We start from the raw sequence: 23,005 nt of genomic DNA on the forward strand, positions 1-23,005 counted from the left end.
GATAGCTCAGTGTTGCTGTGAATATAGAAATAATTGGTTTCAAAGCACCTGTTGTTGTGTTCCTTATAGTTGCTCGTTGCTCAAATGGGTGTAATTTCTGATATTTGTATGTTCCATGGAATTCATTGCATATTGTTGTTGGTCGCCAGAATGAGTCACTGTAAGTGACACACATTTAATCATTGAATGTCGCTCATAAGTACACTGAAACTGTGAAAATGTCACACATAATAAACCTGAACCCTTGGCAGATATGAGACCCTTCGGTGAGACATTAACTGTCAACAGATCTTAAAGTACAGCAATGAATAAAAGGTCCATGATAGGGACACAAGAAAAAAATGCATTTTCAAAATTCCCACTTAAATACATTACTTATAACAAAGGCGAAACAATTAAAAAAAATGTTTTTAAAAAACACGTGTTCTTCCTCAAATGTATAGGTACGTGTCGTGGCTGTGTTATCGGTACCTTGCCACCCAGACAAAGCGCATGCGCCCCAAAACAGGCACGAGCCAAGAGCTTCGCTCTCACTTTACTGCACACTGAGCATGCGCAGTGTTTCCGAGATTCGGCGCGCGCTTAGGGGGTTTGACAAGCGACGCCGGTGTCTGCTCCGCTCTCGTGCCGGCCGTCAGTCCGGCACGTGACCTGCTCGGAGCTCCTCCCTCCTTTTTCACCGGCCGGGTTTGGTTTTGAGAAGACACCAAGATGGCGGCGAGTAATTATTACGGTTTCCCGCATGCCGCCGTGGCACCACCGTACAGGTACCGGCTGGCGAGCAGAGCGGGGGCGTTTCCCTTGGTGGTGTCCGCCCCTGGGAGGGAGGGGCTGCACAGTTCTAAAGCCTCCTCCGTTGGCAGTCTGGATTTTGGAGATAGCGGATTTAGAAGGGAGGAGGGGGCCTTAATGGAGTGAATGAAGGGGCTGTGACAGTCGGTGCGGACCCGACTGGCAGTTGTAAAATGGCGGCGGGGTTCAGTTATCAATCATTACCCCGACCATATGCAAGAAGAGAGGGTGGTAGCGATGGTCACTGAGTGTAGCCTGTGGGGTTAGTACTTTGGACTCTAACCTTCTCGGGGAGAGCCTTACATGTCATGATGATCCTACCCTCCCGTATGTGCTGCTAGGAACGACCCAGCACAAGTAGTAGGGGTCTCACCACTTCAATCAAGGGGGCACTGAGTTTCATTCTAGATGGCTAGTTCAATAAACGGAAATCTAAATGTGCAGGTAGTCCTCACATCTCAGTACCTGCTTGCTACGTAGAAGTGCTGGTAGTCTCATTAAAAGTATTCCACAAGTGCAGGCACTTTACCTTTCAAATTAGTGAAGTGCAGGTACTCAGTACCTGAGTACCTGTCCATTTAAAGGATAGTTGGTGCTTAGTCTTCACTGAATTGGGATTTCTAGAAAATTCATTGTCCTTGGAATACAACTTTTGCATCCTGGGCTCTCTTTTAACTATTATTAAGTGTTCATTCCATTCATTCGGTGATCTGAACTCAGACCACCACACCAAGTATGCGGTCATTTGTTAAATTATATAAAGCGTTGTAGACGAGTTGTCTCAGTAAACAGAAGTAATCGGTAACTTTATACTGCACGTACCTTGGATGCATTAATGCCCTGTTTGGGGGGCCTAAAATGTAGGAGATTATAGAGAATCCTTTATTGGTTTCCCACTTAGCCTCACAATGTGTCATATAGTAGCAGCTTCTAAGGGCCACTGAGTCTAACTGTGAACGTTAGCACCGGGGGGGGGGGGGGGGAAATCACTACGTTCACATTACAGCTCATCACCTGTAGGGTCATTAAGTCATTCAAAGATGTTGGCAACTTGGAGGTCGCCAAAGCAAATATAACATGGGAAACGCCTAGGGCATGAACTGGCTCATTCAGTGGTTGGTTCAGCACCTAAGCATAACATTACGAATCTTAGACACTGTTCGGGGGGCATTGATAGTCACACAGTACACTTGTGAAGGGATGGTGTTCCAGAAACCTTTTGCCGACTTTACTTCCTCATTGATCCCAGTACTCTCAAATATAGTGGATGCTGACTTGTGGAATAAGTTCTGAGTTTATAATGTGCCTCTAACGTACTCGACCTTGGGGATATGAGCATACTTCTGTGGAATCAGCACCTCAAGGGCTTAATGGCCTGCTTTGGTGCATAGACAGATGGCACTAACTATTCATTTCTTGTTGTGGTCATCCAAAGGTGTACTCAACTTCATGGTGATGAGGCAGTATCCACGGGGCCCAGTATTAACTTAGAACCCCTCTTATGGGAGCAGGATAATTCAGGCAGAACCTGGTGCCCCCCAGCCCACCTCAGCAGTCCAAAGCAGGGGTCTCCAACCGTTTCTGTAATAAGGGCTACTTGGGTTCAATAAAAATCATTCCGAACTACTGTTAGTGATGTGATGGTGACCACCCCATCCAGGATTGTCAATATTGATCATATCAGTGCATTAGGCGGGGTTGCCAGCAGTAAAGATACAAAAGTACTATCAATTTTGAATGCATCTACATGGGCAATACATAACTATCATAGCTGCAGCCCCCTGGCACCAATGTAATAGTATGATTAATACATCTCTCCAATTCAAATAATAGCTTTAAATACATTTTGAAAATTTCCTAAACATCAGTTTATGAGTTCTAAAAATCTACATAATTTCATCTCGAATACATGGTTTTTAGTTTTTGTATACAAATAATAATTCAGCCAAGCAAAAGCTTCTATATTAGTAGGCTGCATGCAGGAGAGCAACTCACATGTAGCTGGAGAGCTACTGGTAGCTCAGAAGCTAATCGTTGGAGATGCCTGGTCCAAAGTGTCCCTTTGCCACTCTGGGATCCGAGAAGAGAAATGTTATCATATAGAAATAATCCCGTCCCATGGCAGTCAGTATCTGGGTTACCCTGCTCCTCAGAGGAAACAATTGACAGCTCCTGAGTGAGACTGCATACCCTGTGAGTCATTTTGGATTTAATCTAATGCTGCTTTCCTTGCCTAGAGCACATAGGGGCTGGGCAATTCGTATCAAGTGCTTAATGCATACCTTCAAGGGGGTTTATACTCCTCTTTGTAAGTTTCAACTCCTTTTGCCGTTTTTTTAGAGTGTGAGTAAACAGTACATCGTTATTTATGAACCCGATGTTGTCAGGGCTTCAGTCTCCATACCTGTTTAGGAAGGGTTCAGCACCTTGATATTCAAATGAAATACGCTTTTTGTGTGTGTCTACAGACGATTCTGTTTTCATTGTGCGATATTCTTCCTAAACATCATCTCATTTCCCTTTGCATTTTGTGTCTCTGCTGAATCAGTACACACTTGGCTCACTTCTTTAAGGCTTTTTCTTCTTCCCTTAATTTATTTTGTTCTTCACTTTGATAAGTTGAAGCTGTTATAAACGCTTATTGCTCAATCCCACGGAGCCTTGCTTTTTTAGGTCATTTGGCTCCTTTAATTAATTTATTGTTTCTTATTCTCAGAACTTTAGGCTTGGGTGACAGTCTGTTGCTGCTGCAATCACAGGAAATCGAAATTCAACAGTTTGCCTTGCATTTGTATCTTCCTGTTAACTAGGGCTTTCTCTTACTCCTCTTATATTAGCTACATTTTTAAAAGTTCTTAATGTAGGTTCATTGTTGACTCTCTTCTTTAACCCATTAGATTTTTCATTTCGTTATCCAATTTTTTTTCTGCTGTTTTTCACCAAATTCTTCAATTAAAGATGTCGTTTATACACCCATCAGACTCTGAACAGCAGTAATCAATTACTCCTTGTACCAAGTAACAGGAAAAATGGATTAGATTACCCTCTTAATACACTCTTCGGAACTTGATCTATAGGCTTATTCCTAAAGCTTTATTATAGCAGAATTACTGGAAAAAGTCGCTCTAAATCCATTATATACTTGCATAGAGAAAATATATTCTAGTACTAAAACAGATGCTGCAACAGCAATAGTGTGGATGTGAGATGAAACTCAGCAGATGAGGGGCATGAAGCCATACAGAACCTACTCACACGGACAACAGCAGGTTTCACAGGAGACTATCAGAACTTGTTGAAAATGTCTCTACCAGAGCCCTGAAGTGGTTTTGCAAGAACATAAAATCTTCATCCTGTACCAGAAGAGTAGTAGGTACATGTAAAGGACTGTACAACTAAGTTTTCTGATAAAAAAGCACTATTTTGAGATTCAGATTCAAATGCAGATAGGAAGATGTAGTCCTGCTTATACGTATAATCCATCTCTCTAACGGATGAAGGCAATAATGTGGCCTGGTCATGGGTAATAAAGCATATTAAAATCTGAAATAGGAGTCGTTGAGTATAACTGTCAACACTTTTTTGGTAACAGTTCACCATAGACACTGATAACTATATACATGTAGAACCCCTACACTTCTTGAAATCGATAAGGGGAAATAGTGATCAGAATACAGCCCAAGGACTGACTACTGTATTTTTTTACATGATTCCACCTCAACCACATTGTAAAAAAATACATTTGTGGCAGTCCGAGCTAACGCCGCCCTAACATATTTGATAGTGGTTTTGATATTAGAAAACCCCTTCATTTTCTTCCAGTGGGAGACCGGGTAGTCTTTAAAATCGCACGACTTGCTTATAAATGGATGAATGTCCTGACCCTGCTTTGCCTTAAGTGTAAATACACAGATATTTTCCAACTATTCAAAGTGAGTGCAGCATAAGCAATAATGATTTTCTCGAGAAACGTTGTATAATCATATTTGATTCTTTTGTCTCTGATCTGAAAATATGAGATGATTTTTCTTTTTTCTGAACTCTATTACATCTCTTTGTATACACTCTCCATTAATTATCTTCCTGACCACAGTTGTAGACATCTTATTTGTTTCTGTACTGTTGTAAATAAATTGTGTTATATCCACTGTTAGCTTTGTGAAATAATATATCTGCCCCTACTCTGAACCATCAGTTTTAAAGCTCTCTGACCTTTCAGGGTTGAGAAGTGCTACCTTAATGACTAATATATTATCTCTCATACCTACGTAAATGGTGCTAGTGACTGAGTGATTGCTTGTTGTAACTGGAACCTTCTTTAAAGACCAACCTCCATGCTCAGTGGTTGGGGGTTACCCTAGTATTTCTTTTTTACAAGGAGGTGTTTCACACAAACTGCCATAGCCCTTCAACCAGTAATTAAAGCTTGGAAAATCCGGCAAAAAAAAAACTGGGTTGTAAAGGTATTTTGACCAGTGCTACCTTCATTTGGACCTGTGACAGTTTGCTAGAACTGAAACATGTCAAGGAGTTGGGTAAAAGGGATGGGGGAGGAATCTCCAAACTGGATAATGTGTGGGGTCAGGAGGTTGTAAAGACATTTGTACAATTACACTCTTGGTTGCACTAGTTAAAACTAAAGATTTTATATATTACAACGATTAATGTTTTGACTAAGCACTTTGACTAAGTAAATCAATCAAGGACTGTTATCCAGTGGAGAATAGAGTACTGACTGCTCTGTTTATCAAAAATTCAATGCCCCTAATTTATAAAATGTAAATAACAATACTGCAGAGTTGTTGGACTGTCTGAGATCCAACTGGGTAAGTTCAATAGTCTGATGTAACTTATCTAGTGACCTGGATAAGATGATATGAAATGGGAAGAGGTACATCAAATTCATAGGGAGGGGCCAGTCAGGCCTGAGTTTCAGATAAGTGACATTTAATGCTTTGCATGGGATCTATTATACCCATACAGAGTAGATGCAGTTTGGGAAAACAGAATGATTAGTGCTTGAGCGGCACTGGTCAGATGGGCAATTTTGTCACATCACCATGCATGTAAGATTCAGCTGTTATGGAACTGGGTGAAAGTTAATTTTCTCCTAATTAAACACTATTGCTATAGGAACTAACACTAAAATAATTCTGTTAGGTTCATGGATTTTTATCACATTGATGTATGGCGGCATCGAACTCCATAGATACTAGCTGGTGTTGCCTAAAGAAAGTTGTCAAAATTTGGAGACCCTGGTTTAAATTTGGTGAAGTATTGTGTACAGTGATAATAGTTAAATTACCTCCCGCTAACACCAAGCCCTTGATTGAAGGAGAACGATTAGCTCTCCTTTGGTATTGTGTTGCTTGACTCAAGTCTGCTTTGAGACAACAGTATACTTGAGATGGGTGGTGTTGAGTGTAAGACTGCAACGGATCTCTTTTTACATGTATTCCTTAAGTGTAGTACTACTTAAGCAAAAACTGTTAACGTTTAAAATAAATAAAGTCTGGGGGGGGGGTGAAGAAATCCTATTAGTCTGATTTAAATCTGAAATCTATTCCACTATTGCCTTTTAACCACTTGACTGCCAGGCCTGTTTCACTTCAGTGCTAAGCAGTTTTTTTTAATGTTTGGGGCACTTTGTGCTTAAGTCTTCATAACTTTTTTTCCACGTAAGGTACCCACCAAACTTGCATACTTTTTTTGCCAACATCCTGGGGATTCTAAAGGTGTTCAGGGTTTGTGGATTCCAGTGGAACAAACTGAGTAAAAAAACAAGCATTGGCATAGCCAATAGGTCTCGCATTTGGGACCTTATAAGTGTAGCCATGCAACAGTTGCATAACTAAATACTTATAAGGTACCAAAAGCGAGACCTATTGGCTATGCAAAGCGGCCGCGAAAGTGAAAGTGACCGCGATCACGATCAAACGTCAAAGCAGCCGTGAAAGTGTAAGTAATTGCGGTAAAGTGTGGCGCGCGCGCCCGCGCACATGCACTGTAGCTCTAGGCTGGCCTGGTAGCACTTTTTGGAGCCCTCTCAATAAGTCTCGCCAGACCAGCGCATGCGCTGGGTCAGGCGAGACCTAAAAAACTATAGCCACATTTTGTTGGGTTTTGTTTGGTGGGAAAATGTGGGAAAAAGTTGTGTGTAAGAAAGCCTATGGTTTTTTTTCTTCTAAAAATAGCTTCAATAAAAGGTTTGTTGTGCTAGGATCACCATCTTTGCTGCTGTCAGCAAAACGAAGAGTTATATTAAAAACAATTTATGACGATGTTTTGCATTTTTCAAAATGGTGGTCCCTTTTTCCTAATTTTTGTAGTTTCAGCCTACTTTGAATTTGTGTTAGACACGTGCCAACCCCAAATGTGATTTATGAAAGTTATACTTTTCTGAAAAGTAGACAAACGTGAATTCAAGAGGGGATTGTTTGTGTAAATTCCTCAAGTTATCTCGAAGAAATTAACTGTTGAAATAAAAACTCAAGAAAGTGAGTAAGAAAAAAGCCATCTGTGACGCCGTTTTCGCTAGTAATTTTTGCCACAATGGCTGATCTACAAACCCAATTTACTTTTTCCTGTAATAATCCTTTCCGATTATGGGGATATATATGGCTTGTGGGTTCTCAAAAAAAACATTGGCTACCCAGAGCCATCAAGGAGCTGCAACTTACAATTATTATCTACAGACTATACAGCAATCCATATGGTAAAACAGAAGGAATTACAAATGGATATGAAATAAACCTATGTATTTCTGAAGTGTACACAAGATACTGAGTTTAGGAACAGTAGTTATTTGCACACTTCTGAATTTGTGGTTTCACACGTTGTGATTCAGAGGGCATTTTGCAAATTATCTTCTTTTTTCGCAAACTGGCTGTCATTTGTAAGCTATGAAATGCAATGCAGATAAATCCACGTGGAAATAATAATATTCTACTATTCTGTGTACCTGCATATCTTCTGATTAAAACAACATGACCCCACTTGTGTGGGTGGGCCTAGTGCACGCAACAGGAAAAGCCCCAAAACGCAACATGAACCTATAAATCCCAGACTTTTTTGAAAACTAGACACCCTGGGTAGTCAAAAGTGGTGTGACTGGTGTGGATATCACAATTGTTTTTTGCTTTGTTTTACCAAAAAGCCCTTGCAAACCTCAATCTTTGGCTAAAACACATATTTTCCTTATATTTCTGTAAGAGAAAGTTCCTAAATCTGCGAGGATTCACAAGTTTCCTACCACACAACTCCCAATAGGTAAAAATGTTACCTCACTTGTGTGGGTGGACCTAGTGCTTACAAAAGGAAACGTCCCAAATCACAACATGGAGATGTCTAATTTCAGTGTGTATAGTTGTGGAGTTTTGGCCCATGCTCAGCTACCACCTAGGAAAACCCTAAGACCACTACTGGACAGAGGAAGAATGGAAGAGGACTGGACCTGCTGTCTGTGACCAGAGAACAACCCTGAAGCACTGAACCTACTCCATCTTGTACCCCGGACAAAGAAATGGACTCCAAGGGTCATAAGTTTGACTAAGAGTTAAAGCTACAGGGACACAACCAGCAGCAAAGAGGCCTTTCCTGCAACTGCCCAGTGGTAAATGAATCTGAGCTGGACCCTACTGTTGGCCTCTGCCTGACACCCTATGAGTCTCTAAGTGCCTCTCCTGAGGTCCTGGGAAGCTTTTACAAGGGTACTCCTGTGGTGGATTGGGACTTAAAGGACTAAAGTCAGAAAGTAAAATCTTTGGCCTGGAAGAACCTGGTTGGTGTATCCCACTCATGGTCAGCCTCAAATTGTGCCTTGGTTCCGGTCTACTGTGACCATTGACGTTGTGCTTTTTGGCACCATTCCTACTTAAAACTTTAAACATTGATATTTGCGGTTACTCTCATCGTATTTTTGTCATTTTGTTTATCACATTTTACTCTTCCTTTCTAATTGGGTTTGGGGTTTATATTGTTTTGCATTTTAACTTAATTTGTGTTTTGAAACTCCATAAATACTTAAACATTGCTATAAGTTAAGCTTGTCCTCTTTGTGCCATAACTAGCAGGGGGATTTGCTCATGTTAATTTAGTGACTTTGAGGGTTGACCCTGACAAAGGTTGTGAATATTCCATGAGGTGGGTCGCCACCCAGCCCAAATAATAATCCAGTTTTCTCCAACCGTCAGAAGGCATGGCAAGGCATTGGAAACCTCCAACTTTAGCTGAAAATAAGCATTTCCTTCACATTTATGTAAGGGAAAGTTCTGGAATATGCGGAGTTCCACAAAATTCTACCATCCCTGTTCCCACGTTCTGAACAAAAATGGTATCCCACGTGCGTAGTTCGGCTGAGTGTGACTGCCACCTAGGGAAACCTACCAAACTCAAATATTTCTGAAAACTAGACACCAAGGGGATTTTAGAGGGGTGTGACTTCTGTGGATCCCATGAAATTTTGTTATGATCTTGCCCTGCAAACCTCAGTCTTTGACTATAAACATTCAATTGCAGCCATTTTCTGTGCTAGAAAATTACAGGATCTGCGAGTATACTCCAAAAATTTATACCAGTCAACAGCGATCTCACATTTGAAAGACTCATCAGGCACAAACAAGTAAATTACGCAATGACATGCAACAGTTACATTCATACAGGATAGTTTTGCTCAAGGGAAGATGTTGGTTCCAAAATATGAAAGCAAGTGACCATAATGAGTTCCACACAACACCGTTGCAGTAACGGGTGGAGCCTGACAAAAAGAGTACTTCAATCAATCAATCGCATTTGTAAAGCACACTACATACCCGTGAGGGTCTCAAGGCGCTGGGGGGGGGGGGGGAAGCTGCTACTGCTCAAAAAGCCAGGTCTTGAGGAGTCTTCTGAAGGTCAGCAGGTCTTGGGCCTGCCGTAGGTGGATGGGGAGGGTGTTCAGGTCTTGGCGGCGAGGTGGGAGAACGATCTGCTGCCGGAGGTCACTCTTCGGATGCGGGGGACTGTGGCGAGGTCGGCGGAGCGAAACTGGCGGGTGGGGGTGTAGAGTCGTCTGTTGAGGTACGCTGGTCCGGTGTTGTGGAGTGCCTTGTGTGCGTGGGTGAGGAGCTTGAAAGTTATCCTCTTGTTGACGGTGAGACAGTTTAGGTCTCTCAGGTGGGGTGTGATGTGGCTGCGGCGGGGGATGTCGAGGATCAGGCGTGCAGAGGCGTTCTGAATTGCGTTGACGTCGTCTCAGGTGTTTGGCCGAGGCTCCTGCGTAGAGGGCGTTTCCGTAGTCCAACCGGCTGCTGACGAGGGCCTGACCGTTCTTCTCTTTTCGGTGTAGGTCCACTTGTAGATCTTGCGGAGCATTCGGAGGGTGTTGAAGCAGGAGGAAGAGATGGCATTGACCTGTTTTGTCATGGAGAGGTTGGAGAGGGTGTAGTTCAGGATGACCCCTAGGTTGCGTACATGGTCGGTGGGTGTTGGAGCTGTTCCCAGTACGGTCGGCCACCAGGAGTTGTCCCAGGCCGAGGGGGTGGATCCGAGGATGAGAACCTCTGTCTTGAGTGAGTTCAGCTTCAGACGGCTGTTCTTCATCCACTCGGCGACTGCTTTCATTCCTTCGTGGAGGTAGGTTTTGGCGGTGTGGGGGTCCTTGGTGAGAGAGAGGATCAGCTGGGTGTCATCGGCGTAAGAGATGATGTTGAGGTCGTGCAGTCGGGTGACATGGGCGAGCGGTGCCATGTAGATGTTGAACAATGTTGGGCTGAGGGATGAGCCCTGGGGTACGCCGCAGATGATCTCGGTGGCTTTCGAATGGAAGGTGGGAAGGCGGACGCTCTGTGTTCTGCCGGAGAGGAAGGAGGTGGTCCAGTCCAGGGCCTTCTCTTGGATCCCGGCGTCGTGTAGGCGTGTGCGTAGTGTGTGGTGGCAGACCGTGTCAAAGGCAGCTGATTGGTCCAGGAGGATGAGGGCCGCGTTTTCTCTGTTGTCCTGCAGGGCCCTGATGTCATCGGTGGTGGCGATGAGGGCAGTCTCGGTGCTGTGGTTGCTGTGGAACGCAAACTGGGACGGGTCAAGGATGCTGTTCTCCTCGAGGTAGCGGGTCAGTTGTTTGTTGACGGTCTTCTCGATGACCTTTGCCGGGAACGGGAGCAGGGAGATGGGCTGGAAGTTCTTGAGGTCCTTGGCGACCGCCTTGGGTTTCTTGAGTATGGCGTTGATCTCTGCGTGCTTCCAGCTCTCCGGGAAGGTTGCTGTCTCGAAGGAAATGTTGACGGCTTTCCGGAGATGGGGTGCGATGGCGGTGCTGGCTTTGTTGAAGATGTGGTGTGGGCATAGGTCTGACAGAGATCCGGAGTGGATGGTGTTCATGATTTTGATGGTGTTTTCGTCGTTTATGTTGGTCCAGGAGAGCAGGCGGTTGGTGCAGATGGTGGTCGTGGGGGCAGGGGTCTCAGTGGTTGTAAGGGCGGTTGTGGCGTTGAAGCTGTCATGGATGTCTGCGATCTTGCGATGGAAAAGGTGGCAAGCGAGTTGCACAGGTCTTGCGAAGGTGGGATGTCGTTGGTGTTGGAGCTGGGGTTGGAGAGTTCCTTCACGATGTTGAAGAGCTCTTTGCTCTTGTGTGCGTTGTTGTCTTGGCGGTCTTTGAAGGAGACCCTTTTGGCGGATCTGATGAGGTGATGGTGTCTGCGGGTGGCGTTCTTGTGGGCTGCGTAGCTGTCTGGTGTTCGTTCACGGTGCCAGTTCTTCTCTAGCTTTCGGCAGGTTTGCTTGGAGGTCTGGAGGTCCTCCGTGAACCAGCTCGCTTTCTTGCTGGTGTGGCTGTTGGAGGGTTTCTTGAACAGGGCGAGGGTGTTTGGTGCACCAACAAACACTGCATTCATTCTCTCTTAAATTGAAAATACCTAAAACTCCATTATTACCCGATGTCAGCCAAGGTCTCTCTTACCAGCTCGACGCCGCGTCACACAGGCACTGTAATCTTTCAGTGATCCTGTCTCTCAAAACCTTTGCAATATGATCGTTCTGCAGGGAAACAATTCAAATCAAAGTTTACCCAAATAGCACTATCATCGAGATGACTTCGTATGTTGATTACAAAGTGATCATTTCCACCATTCCACAACCCTTTACTTCTATGAGTTGTTTAAATCTTCTATTGAGTGTTAAAATCTATTATTGTACTTTACTACGAGTCATTCTTTGAACCCCCTTTTTTTTCCTTTTCTCAAATTTCACTCGTGAATATTTACAATATAAGTCGGCACCTCACTGGCCATAGCGAGCACCCAACTGCCTCGGTCTTCAGCCAGAGCTTCGCAGCTGCTCGGCTCACAAACCTGCCGGCTCAGACCCAACTTCATATAAAGTGCGAAAATATTTACTCCTACACCACCATCCTTAATTTCCCAGATCTTACCGCATATCAGTCGCGTCCCAAGCTTTGTCTCAACCGCGCAGCGCCTTCCACGCGCCCGGATATTTAAAGGCTAGCTCTTATGCGGGTCACGTTTTCTTCCATGTCACGTGACACCCGAAAGAGCATCAGCGCCATCTTTAAACGGGCAACAACTCATTGCCTTTCAACTTATATCATCCCAATTCAACCTGTTTTTCTAAAAAAAACGGGTAACAAATTTCATATCTCTAATAGGCATTTACAAAAACACGACTAGTGTTTATTCCTGTCAACAATTAACCCAGTTTTATAAAAACGGAGGGGGAGAAAGAAAAATCGGGAAAACAAGACTCCCATCTATTACTATGAGTTGGTAAAGACCAGCCCCTAACCTGCATTTCGCCATTTTGCTTTCAACTTTTCAGAACAACTCGAGGGCAATTTCCTTGAGACACTTATACCTCAGTTGATCACAAACGTTGTCTCTAACATTATACAGGACGTCTATCCCGCTAAGCATACTTTGAATCCAATTGGTATTTCACAGTGTATGTTGCCCTTCATGGTACCCCACCATCCATGGTTTCCTCTCAGGTAAAATACTTCTATTCAGAAACTCCCAAACACTTGCTTGACACAAAGGGACAGCTGTCCATTTCATGCAGAGATTCTGTTCCACTCAATACAATCGTTCAACCCGACCCGTCTGAGGTTGCGGGCGGCGGGGTCGGTTGGGTCGGCGGGTGGGCTCCGGGCGATGGTGGTGGTTAGCTGGTTTTCGGTGACTTTGCTCCAGCAGCGGCGAGGGATCTGTTGGGTGCGGTGGTGCGTGGTCGGTTTCCGGAAGGTGAATTGGAGACAGCGATGTTCGGTCCAGTGGAGTTCGGTGGTGTGGATGAAGGAGATGTGGGGGCTTGCGGAGAAGATGGGGTCAAGCGTACTTAAAAAAAATAAAAAACAGGAACTCTCTGGTCATAAAAGTTAAAAAGTACTTATGATGCATGATCCGACATGAAGAAAGAGGATAGTAAAAATGGCTACTGTATACCTTGGCTCTCCCCAAACTGAAAAGACCAGCATTTATTAAGGAAATTGGAAATGGAATACATGATGAGAAAAGTAGGGTATCAACACTTAGCTGTGAACAGTGAAGCCACGTCAAGGCACCAACCGTTTCCCTGTCCACTCATTGCACAACCATATCATTTAGCAAGACTCCACAATCTCTAGCATCAGTCATTTGCAGTGAAACTCGCTTGTCAGACTAGTATCCACAGGAAACGAATACACTCCTATGCAGGCAAACAACAACTTCATCTAAAATGTATTCACCATCGCAATCTACATACACTCAACTCTCCCATCTATAAAGAACATTCTCTCTTGCGACCAGTCACCACAGATCTTCGCAATCACTTGTATTTTTACTGCACTATCACAGCACCCAGTTCTATGCTCATTTTCACATTCCTCGAGTCACGCATGCCATTCCCATCACACTCATTCACAAAAAGCTGCAACACTTCATACCAGCCTACCCAGACACACAGTATCCAGGTTTATGCTCTTTCTCACAGGCCTCTAGTCACACATGCCAATCCCATCATATTCATTCACAACAAAAGCAAAACTTAATATTACATCATGCTTTCACAAAGGGGATATCCTCTACTTGAAAATACTGTCAACTAAGCTGCGCCTTACAACTATATTTCATTGTCTATCAACTCTACTTCAATTCATATAGTAAAATATAAGGAATAAAAAATGGATGTGAAGTAAATGTGCGTGTTTCTGAAATGTATAGAATATACGGAGTTTGGGAATAGTGGTTATTTGCACACCTCTGAATTTGTGGTTACCCATTCTATCATGATTCAGAGGTCATTTTACAAAACAGCATTGCAAAAATTCCAAACGTTAATGACAAATATTTTCTATTTTGTGTTTCCACACATCTTCTGGTTAAACATTTTTTGGGGATGTTAGTGGGTGTGCACTAGCTCAGCTGGCACCCAGGGAAACCTACAGAATCCAGACATTTCTAGAAACTAGACACCCTGGGGAGTCTGCGGTGGTGTGACTTGTGTAGACCTCACAAACCCAGAAGCCTTTACAAACCTCAAACTTTAGGCTTAAAACACACATTTTACTTACATTCTCCTTTTGTCCACCAAACCATGGGCAAAAAGAAAGCCAGATAGCATTGAAGGCTGTTCCCAATAAAACAACAATGTATGGTACAACCTATAACAAGGCCAGAGACACAGGCCTGCCTTTGAGGTACACTCCAGACAGCAATATCGACTCTTCTTATGTACCACGGTTTGTGCTCATACTTGGCATCTCTGAGTTGGAAATGCCTTTTTAGGTGTTGGAGGAACACAGTCTGCCAAGAGCTCGTCACACAATCTAACAAACCTAAAACATCAGTGCTCTGCTCAGACACACGTGCATCAACAGCAGTAAGGCTTTCTATCAAAGACAGTTCAAATTTAGGAAACACAGCTTGTTCTCTGGAGAATTGACTTGGTACATCACAGAAGTGTTTAGTAGCGAAATGCATCAAGTGCATCACCAACGTTTTATATCACATAGTAGCCCTACATGCAGCATTGTAAGGCTGCAGCCTTTGATCCACCCTGGCTGCACCCCCATGTACTTGTTGTAGTCCAAGATCCAAGTTAGTTTGTAGACTTCATCAACATGACACCAAACAGTAATAGGTGACATACTCTCATCATGTATAGTGGCGAGCATAAGGCCATCATGTGAGTTATGTTATTTGAGAGCAAGCAGCTCTTTCACAGCAGGGCAATGTATTCAACAGTTGCACGGTATTTTGCAAATACGTTGTCTGGGAAATACTTTACAGTTGCTTCTTATGGTACTGCAAGCCACAGTTTCATCTCTGCATAATTAATTCCTTGAACAACTGCAGTACACTGTAAAAATTGTCCCATTACAAAGGGTGACCTGGGTGAAAAAGAGATCATCTAATTCCCACACAATTTTCTCAGACACTCCTTTAAATGGTTGGCAATCAGGTTTTTAGGTCGAGCCTAATGCAGTGCGCATGAGCTGCACTAGGAAAATGACTTCATGGAATCGCTCTGGGCCTTCTACACACTCGTGCGTGTGTTTTTTTTTCCATTGGTCTATACGTCTTTGTCTTTCTGAAAAAGACATCACGCAATTGGTCAGAGGCGTCTGCATGTATCTGCCCACGGCCTATGCTTGCGGTTACGAGCAGGGACCATCTGTTTGTAATTAGCGCTGCGCGTGCTTTTTTTTTTTTTACTTTCAAGGTGAGCGTGGCCCCTATTCACGAACGCTGCGCCGTGTGATTCAAACCCTTGGGCAGGCGTCGTGCTCCACCATTTTGCGCCCCCTTCACTGCCCCAGCGGGACTGGTGGTTGCATAGCCCTGTCTCCCGGCTTTAGGAATGTTCGGGGGCTGTTTTAAAAAAAAAAGTATTTGTGGCAGTCCATTGGAGTGTTGCGAGAAGCCTGCTTGCGGTGAGTACAGGGTCGGAGGGCCTTGGGTTGCTCACTTGCCTGTGGTGCGGCAGGCTGAAGTGTTAATTTCTCCCTTCTCGTCCCGGTTGCCTCCAGGAGTACAGTGGCTCACCCAAGCCTACGTGCGGGCGTGTAATTCTTTAGTTTTTTAAGATAGCGGATGTGACTTCTAGTAATTACGGCGCTATATGGCACGCCCTGCGTCTTGTGGCTCGATTTCCGTTGCTGGCTGCAGTCCAACACTGTGTCCTACACAGACGTTCAGTGTTGCCACGCTGCACTGTGCCTGCTCATTTGGTCCGGTGTTGAGCGTGGCTCTCACTGCCCCCATTCCCCTGGCTAGGGCACCCGATGGTGATGCTGATCCTGTCCTATATGGTGCTTGATCGGCTGCACCGTGCACCTCTGGCTGGAAGATCTGTCGCCATTTTCCGAATCAGCTTAACAGTTGCACTGTGCCCCATTGACTTGGAGCGCTCCATCGCCTCAAAGGTGTGAGGTACTATACAAGCGCTCCCATTCTCCTTGTGTTGTTTTCTCGCAGTCACTGGACTCTGCTCTCTCTTGCCAGCGCCTATTCTATGCTGCCCCCTCATCCCCGCCTCACCCATTTGTCCTGCCTGAGCTCTCTAGGTTCTGATCACCAGGTTGCTTGTCTAATTCCAGCACCTGATTTCAGACAGGGATGCCACTTTCCCTAGGACACAGAGAGCCCAAGCGGCAGAAATGCACAGCACCACGCAAGACAATGTTCCTCTCCCCAAAGCCCTGGTATTGTATGTTCTCTTGAACTCCTGATCTCCATTTGGGTGGGGTGTGTGGTGGGGGGTCGGTTAGGTCTAACTGTTATATCTTACATGGACTAATGCATAGGATCCCCCGCCCACAAGCACACATAGCACTCGGAGCTGCTGTGTCTGGCACATTCTAATATATGAATGTGAATACCCATCCTCTTTCTGCATATGTCAGGAACATATAGCACCAGGAACGCTTCTCCAGCATGTTCCTGTAAGGGTCACACTGTGTACCATAGCGTAAACACGCACTACGGGAACCGGAGCATCAGCGTAAATGGACGCATCAGCAACATGCCACAATCTAGACCATGTTATGACCACAGATGCCAGCAGGTATGTTCTATTGCACAGCTCTCAATACCAGGTGGCACAGTAACCAGGATAATGTGCTGCATGGCTAACACTTATAAGGTCACAAAGGCGAGACCTATTGGCTATGCCAATGCTTGTTTGATGTTATAATCTTTTCAGTGTACACTCTGAATTTATAAGTGTATCCAATGGTATTGTCACATAGCATGCACAGTTTAATATCATATAGATCCCTTTTGCTGGGTAGATACTGTCAAATTATCAGTCACCCCTATACATCACCATAAACTCTTCCACAGATATATTCTGCCAAGGAATATATGTGGTAGAAAAATGCTCAATTAAGTGATTCAGCAGTGGCCGAATTTTAAAGAGCCTATTATGATCTGGGTGGTCTCTGGGCAATGTGCTTTGTTGTCAGTGAAATGCAGCATTTTCTGTAGGAGCTGAAAATGGTTTCTTGACATAATGCTTGTAAAATACAGTATAACGTTTTGGATTTTCTGTGGCAATATGAAGCCAGGGATCGCTTCTTCAGGAAAGGAAAAATGCAACATATTTTTCATCTCAACATCATTGTTGGAGTCCATCAAGCAGCTTGAAAATGTGGATCTAGGTTAGCACTGTGATCTCTCAAAAATTGTTCAGCATACAAACCGGTCTGCTGAACTGTTTCTTCTAGGAAAACATCATACATGAAAAGCTCAAAAAACTGTACGGGCAAAGAATTGTCTGTGTTTGGTGTGCATGTAGCACCAATATGCAGTGGTAGCACAGGCTGGAATGTATTGGGGCAAGCTAGCCTTCATCTGTCACAATGGGTGGCAGAACCACAAGACCTGGCATGCTGGCCTACTGATGTGGTCCCTGAACGGTTAGCATCACAGCACCTTCTTACATCTGAACACTAATTGGAGACACTTGCTGTACGTGAGCTACTTCCTTTGCACTTGAAGTAGACACCCCATCAGAAGGTTATTTGTGTACAATATAGTCACTTTGGAATCTTTTGTAAGATCACCTACTTCTGATGCAGGCTCTGTGTCAGACTCAGCATCTGAGGAGGACTCCCATAGCATGCTGGCCATCTCAGCAGCAGTCATACCGTATCAGAACACTATAGTAAAGGAGTCTGCAATAAAGTGTAACTAATCCCACCAGTAACAAAGCTCCAGCACAACACACGGAGCTCAGCTGTCAGCTGACATATCTGGAATAAAAAATTCTAACATCTTGAAATTTAAAAACACGAAGTATGTACATCTTCCCCACAAACTCCTTCTGATACCATTACACTGTATAATTTAACAACCTGAAAAACCAAGAGGTAGCCACCAAATAGACTCTACCATCCATGAAAAATCACCCTCAAACAGAGCCATTATATTTGCAAATGGTTTCCACCAGTAAAAACCTTTTCCTGGTGAGCCCACCAACCAGTAATGCCTCCTCACAATCAACGTATATGAAAAAACAATCTCCAGACTCCAAATTAAATTGGCTCCATGAAAAAAAAACGACCCTGGAGGAAAGCCCACAAACAAAATAATTACAAGTTTTAAAAAGTGTTTTACTCCTTCTATGAGCACCATTGTAAACATCCTCATAATGCAACTACAGTCCTAACCCACTCAGAGTGACTAATACTGGAGGTGTCAGTAACCATGTGGAAGGGGAAAATGAGCACATCACAATTGGAACTCCTAAAGACCATGTAAATGTCAGGGTGTCAGCAGCACAAGGTAAACAGGCGAGCCACTAACCTTATGAAACAGCCAGCAGGGACGACAGCAGTGTAGAGAGACCTCCCTATTCGCTTAGTCACTGCCTCCCACCCAGCAATGTAATCTGGTATGGAGGGAAGCACCTCGGGGAACAGGGAAGAGAGTATCCGATCGGGAATAGCTGATGTGTGTGCAGGGCGATGGTTCCGTCCCACACGGCTTGGAGTAGGCTGCAGAAGGGTGAGAACATAAGCATTAATACCGAACAGGGCATGTACTAGACCAAGACATCTCTGATAGGGTTGTTCCCAAACTACTCACAAGGCCTAAGTATGGAATCACTTGGGCGTAGGGGGTTCCAATCCCTCCCTGGTTTGCATGCGCCAAATGTCAGGGGTGACTTGAGCGCCGCGGTGTGAGACTGTAGTTCAGGCGTGATATAAGGTAGACCATCGTTCTGTTCATGCACAGCCGATGAATGGGAAGTGATTGTTCGATCCGCGTGTACCCAACCACCACCTATAAGTCACGGAGTTGTATCTCTGATGTCCTCCAAGGCTGGAATCGTGTGCCCACTGCAATACCTGGAGCTGTAGGTCAGGGATGGGTACGTATAAGGCATCGAAGTGGTATAGTAGTCCAAGGTTCATGGTCCTATGATTGGGGTTTTCTTTAAGCCAGTCTTGTTCGTCTATGTCTTTTACAGCGGATCTAATTTTGTCTACAAAGTCGGTCGTTGTTAGCAGGGCGAGGGACTGTTGCCTGAACACTCCTTCCGCCAAAATCAAAGGTGTCTCGGGGCCGTTCGTAGGTGTTTCGCTCTCTGTGTTCATACTTCGTGAAAGGGCATCGGCCTTGCCATTTTGCGGCCCTGGGCGGTACTTTATTACAAAGTCATAATCCGCGAAGAAGAGCGTCCATCGCAACTGGCGTGGGGTGAGGGCCTTGGCGGTTTTCAAGAACAGCAGGTTTCTGTGATCTGTGTAAATTGCGACTGTATGATGGGCCCCTAACAGATAGTGCCTCCATTCCTCGCACGCCCTTTTTATCGCCAGTAATTCTTTGTCTGTTATGGCGTAATTTACCTCACTGGGGGTGAGTTTTTTCGAGAAATACGCCACAGGATGTATGTGTCCGGTTTGTGGATGTCTCTGGGACAACACCCCTCCTAGTGCGTGATGGGATGCATCGGTTTCCACTATGAATGGGTGTTGCGGGTCTGGGTGTCTAAGGATGGGGGCTTGTGTGAATCGAGCCTTAAGCAGTTGGAAGGCCGTTTCTGCCTCCTCGCTCCAGTTGAATGGCGTATTTTTTCTCAAAAGACAGGAAATTGGATGTATTATCTTGGAGAAATCTTTAATGAACCGACGGTAGTAATTTGCAAACCCCAAAAAGCTTTGCACTGATTTGACATGTTGGGGGGTTTGCCACTGAGTGATGGCCTCGATCTTTCCCGTTTCCATTTGGAAGCCCTGGGCGTTGATGATATACCCTAAAAAGGCTACCTCTTGCACATGAAAAAAGCATTTCTCCAATTTTGCATAGAGCTCGTGATGACGCAGTCTGTTGAGGACTTTTTTCACATGGTTCACGTGATCTTGGAGACAAGTAGAATAAATGAGAATGTCATCTATGTAGACCACACAAATAGTATCCAGCAATCCCCTCAGCACTTCGTCCATAAAATATTGGAAGGCTGCCGGGGTGTTACATAGCCCAAAGGGCATTACTTTATACTCGAAGAGTCCAAACTTCGTTCGGAAGGCTGTCTTCCACTCATCCCCACTTTTGACTCTGACTAAATGATATGCGCCACGGAGATCTAACTTTGTAAAGTAACGAGCTCCCTTGAGCTGATCCAGCAAAACAGGAATCAAAGGTAGCGGGTATCTGTTCTTCACTGTTATGCTATTGATCGCTCGGTAGTCTATGCAGGGTCTCAGCTCGTCACAGTCCTTCTTCGGTATAAAAAAAAGTGGGGAAGAAGTTGGGGAAGAGGAAGGGACGATGAATCCGGAAGCCAGGTTCTCCTCCAGGTAATTTTTTAGATACAGTGTCTCTGGTTCTGTAAGAGCATACACTCTACTACAAGGGATGTGTGCTCCTGGTATTAAGTCAATACGGCAATCGTATTCCCTGTGGGGCGGAAGCCGTGTAGCTGTCTGCTTATCGAAGAGAGATCGGTATTCTTCATACTCCTGTGGCAATGTTCGGGTGACAGAGATCCGATCTTGGGTGTTGGCTATAGCCAGCAGGCAGGCTTGGGTATCGGTGGACCTGGTCCCCGAGGTTGGGTTTTCATGGCAGTTCTTGGCGCAGTACGCAGAGACCAGGGTCACTGTTCTTTCCCCCCATCTCACTGTGGGATCATGGAGAGTCAACCATGGCATGCCAAGGATGAGGCGGAATTGTGGTGCGTCTATGAGATCAAACTGAATGTATTCTTGGTGCCAGGCGTTAAAATGCATTAGTAGGGGTACAGTATGTGATGTCACTGGTCCTGAAGTCAGCGCGGATCCGTCGACCGCCTTCACGAATTCGGGTTTTTTCTTCGTCTCCCATGGTACTCCAATGCTCAAGGCATACCCTTGATCCATGTAATTGCCTGTTGCACCCGAATCCAATAGTGCATCCACCTCACGGGGCTCGTCAAGGGAGACCCACAAGGTAACATTGACACAGATATGAGCAACCGCTGGCTGCAAGGTATTAGCTATAACTGAAGAGATCGAATTCCGGCGTTCACACGAACCAGCGATCTCCCTCTGGCTCGGGCTCTTCAGTTTTCCGCCGGGTCTTGTATCCCCATCACGGATTGTTGTCGGCGAGTGGACGCCCTTTCGGGCAGCTGGGCTCTGGCTCTACATTCCCGGATGAAGTGTCCCCCTTTCCCACAGTAAAGACACAACTTCATCTTGCGTCTCTTTTCCTTCTCTTCGGTGGTGAGGGGCCCACCAATGCCTCCTATCTGCATGGGTTCAGTTCCATCCCCTGCCTTAGGCTGGTCTTCCGTGTTTTGTTTAGGTTTAGGGTACCAACCTCGGGGATCACTTCTACCCTTATCTCCTCTTCTTTCCTGCAATCGATGGTCCAACTGGACGGTGAGGTCAATCATTTCCTCACAGGTGTCAGGGAGCTGCACCACCTGTGCCAGTACGTCCTTTAGTTCCCCTCTCAAACCCTGATAGAACAGAGTGGTCCTTTTCTCTAGCGGCCAATCTGTTTCCACTATCAATCTATTAAAGGATGTAATATAGGACAGTAAATCCTGCGATCCTTGTCGCAGGGTCAGCAATTCCCGGTCCAGGGATAACATGTGCGATTTGCGATCAAACAATTTCCTCATTGCCACACAAAAGTCAGGGAAGAAATGCAGCACTGGATCATTTCTTTCCATTAACGGTATGGTCCAACTGGCCGCATTGCCTCCCATGTACGACATCATAAATGCTGTTTTCGCTACATCAGTTTGAAAGACTGCGGGTTTGCATAGGAAATGGAGCCTGCATTGATTGAGGAAGGTTTCAAATTTCTTCGGGTCTCCATGGAAGCGTTCGGGAGGTGCCAGTGGAATCCCGGTATTTTGTATCACGTGCACCGTAGGGTTTGGGCCTGAGGAGGTGGATGAGACAGGAGGTACCACAAAAAACCCACCCTCACTCGCAGTGGTTGTCACTGGGGGGGGGGGGGGGGGCACCGCCCCTGGTGGAGGAAGGGTGGCCTCACGAATATAGGAACCTATCCCAGGGCCCTTACGAGACAGTCCTGCCACCTCTCTCCGCAATGTATTCATTTCCTTTCTCAGTTCCTGGTTTTCTAACCGGGAGGTATGTACTTCTTGCTGGAGTGCCGTTAGACTCTCCAGCAGAGAGGACAAGACCACATTGGTGTCCATCGTCCAGGCCGGTCTTTTAACTTGGGCTTGACAATCTGTCAGGGTGTCAGCAGCACAAGGTAAACAGGCGAGCCACTAACCTTATGAAACAGCCAGCAGGGACGACAGCAGTGTAGAGAGACCTCCCTATTCGCCCAGTCACTGCCTCCCACCCAGCAATGTAATCTGGTATGGAGGGAAGCACCTCGGGGAACAGGGAAGAGAGTATCCGATCGGGAATAGCTGATGTGTGTGCAGGGCGATGGTTCCGTCCCACACGGCTTGGAGTAGGCTGCAGAAGGGTGAGAACATAAGCATTAATACCGAACAGGGCATGTACTAGACCAAGACATCTCTGATAGGGTTGTTCCCAAACTACTCACAAGGCCTAAGTATGGAATCACTTGGGCGTAGGGGGTTCCAATCCCTCTCTGGTTTGCATGCGCCAAATGTCAGGGATGACTTGAGCGCCACGGTGTGAGACTGTAGTTCAGGCGTGATATAAGGTAGACCATCGTTTTGTTCATGCACAGCCGATGAATGGGAAGCGATTGTTCGATCCGCGTGTACCCAACCACCACCTATAAGTCACGGAGTT

General features: G+C 45.2%; 1 protein-coding gene across 1 annotated transcript in view; it reads left to right on the forward strand.

Annotated features, from left to right (window-relative positions):
- Window positions 1-560: 560 nt before the first annotated feature.
- Window positions 561-23,005, forward strand: part of ZFR2 (zinc finger RNA binding protein 2) — a 701,383-nt gene continuing 678,938 nt past the window's right edge. Inside the window, exon 1 of the mRNA XM_085639486.1 lies at window positions 561-767. Within this exon, the coding sequence (XP_085495612.1) occupies window positions 712-767 (56 nt within the window). The 5' untranslated portion in view covers window positions 561-711. The remainder of the gene's footprint in view (window positions 768-23,005) is intronic.

Source organism: Triturus cristatus, chromosome 12, assembly GCF_964204655.1.
Source record: "Triturus cristatus chromosome 12, aTriCri1.1, whole genome shotgun sequence".
Taxonomy (NCBI): Eukaryota; Metazoa; Chordata; class Amphibia; order Caudata; family Salamandridae; genus Triturus; species Triturus cristatus.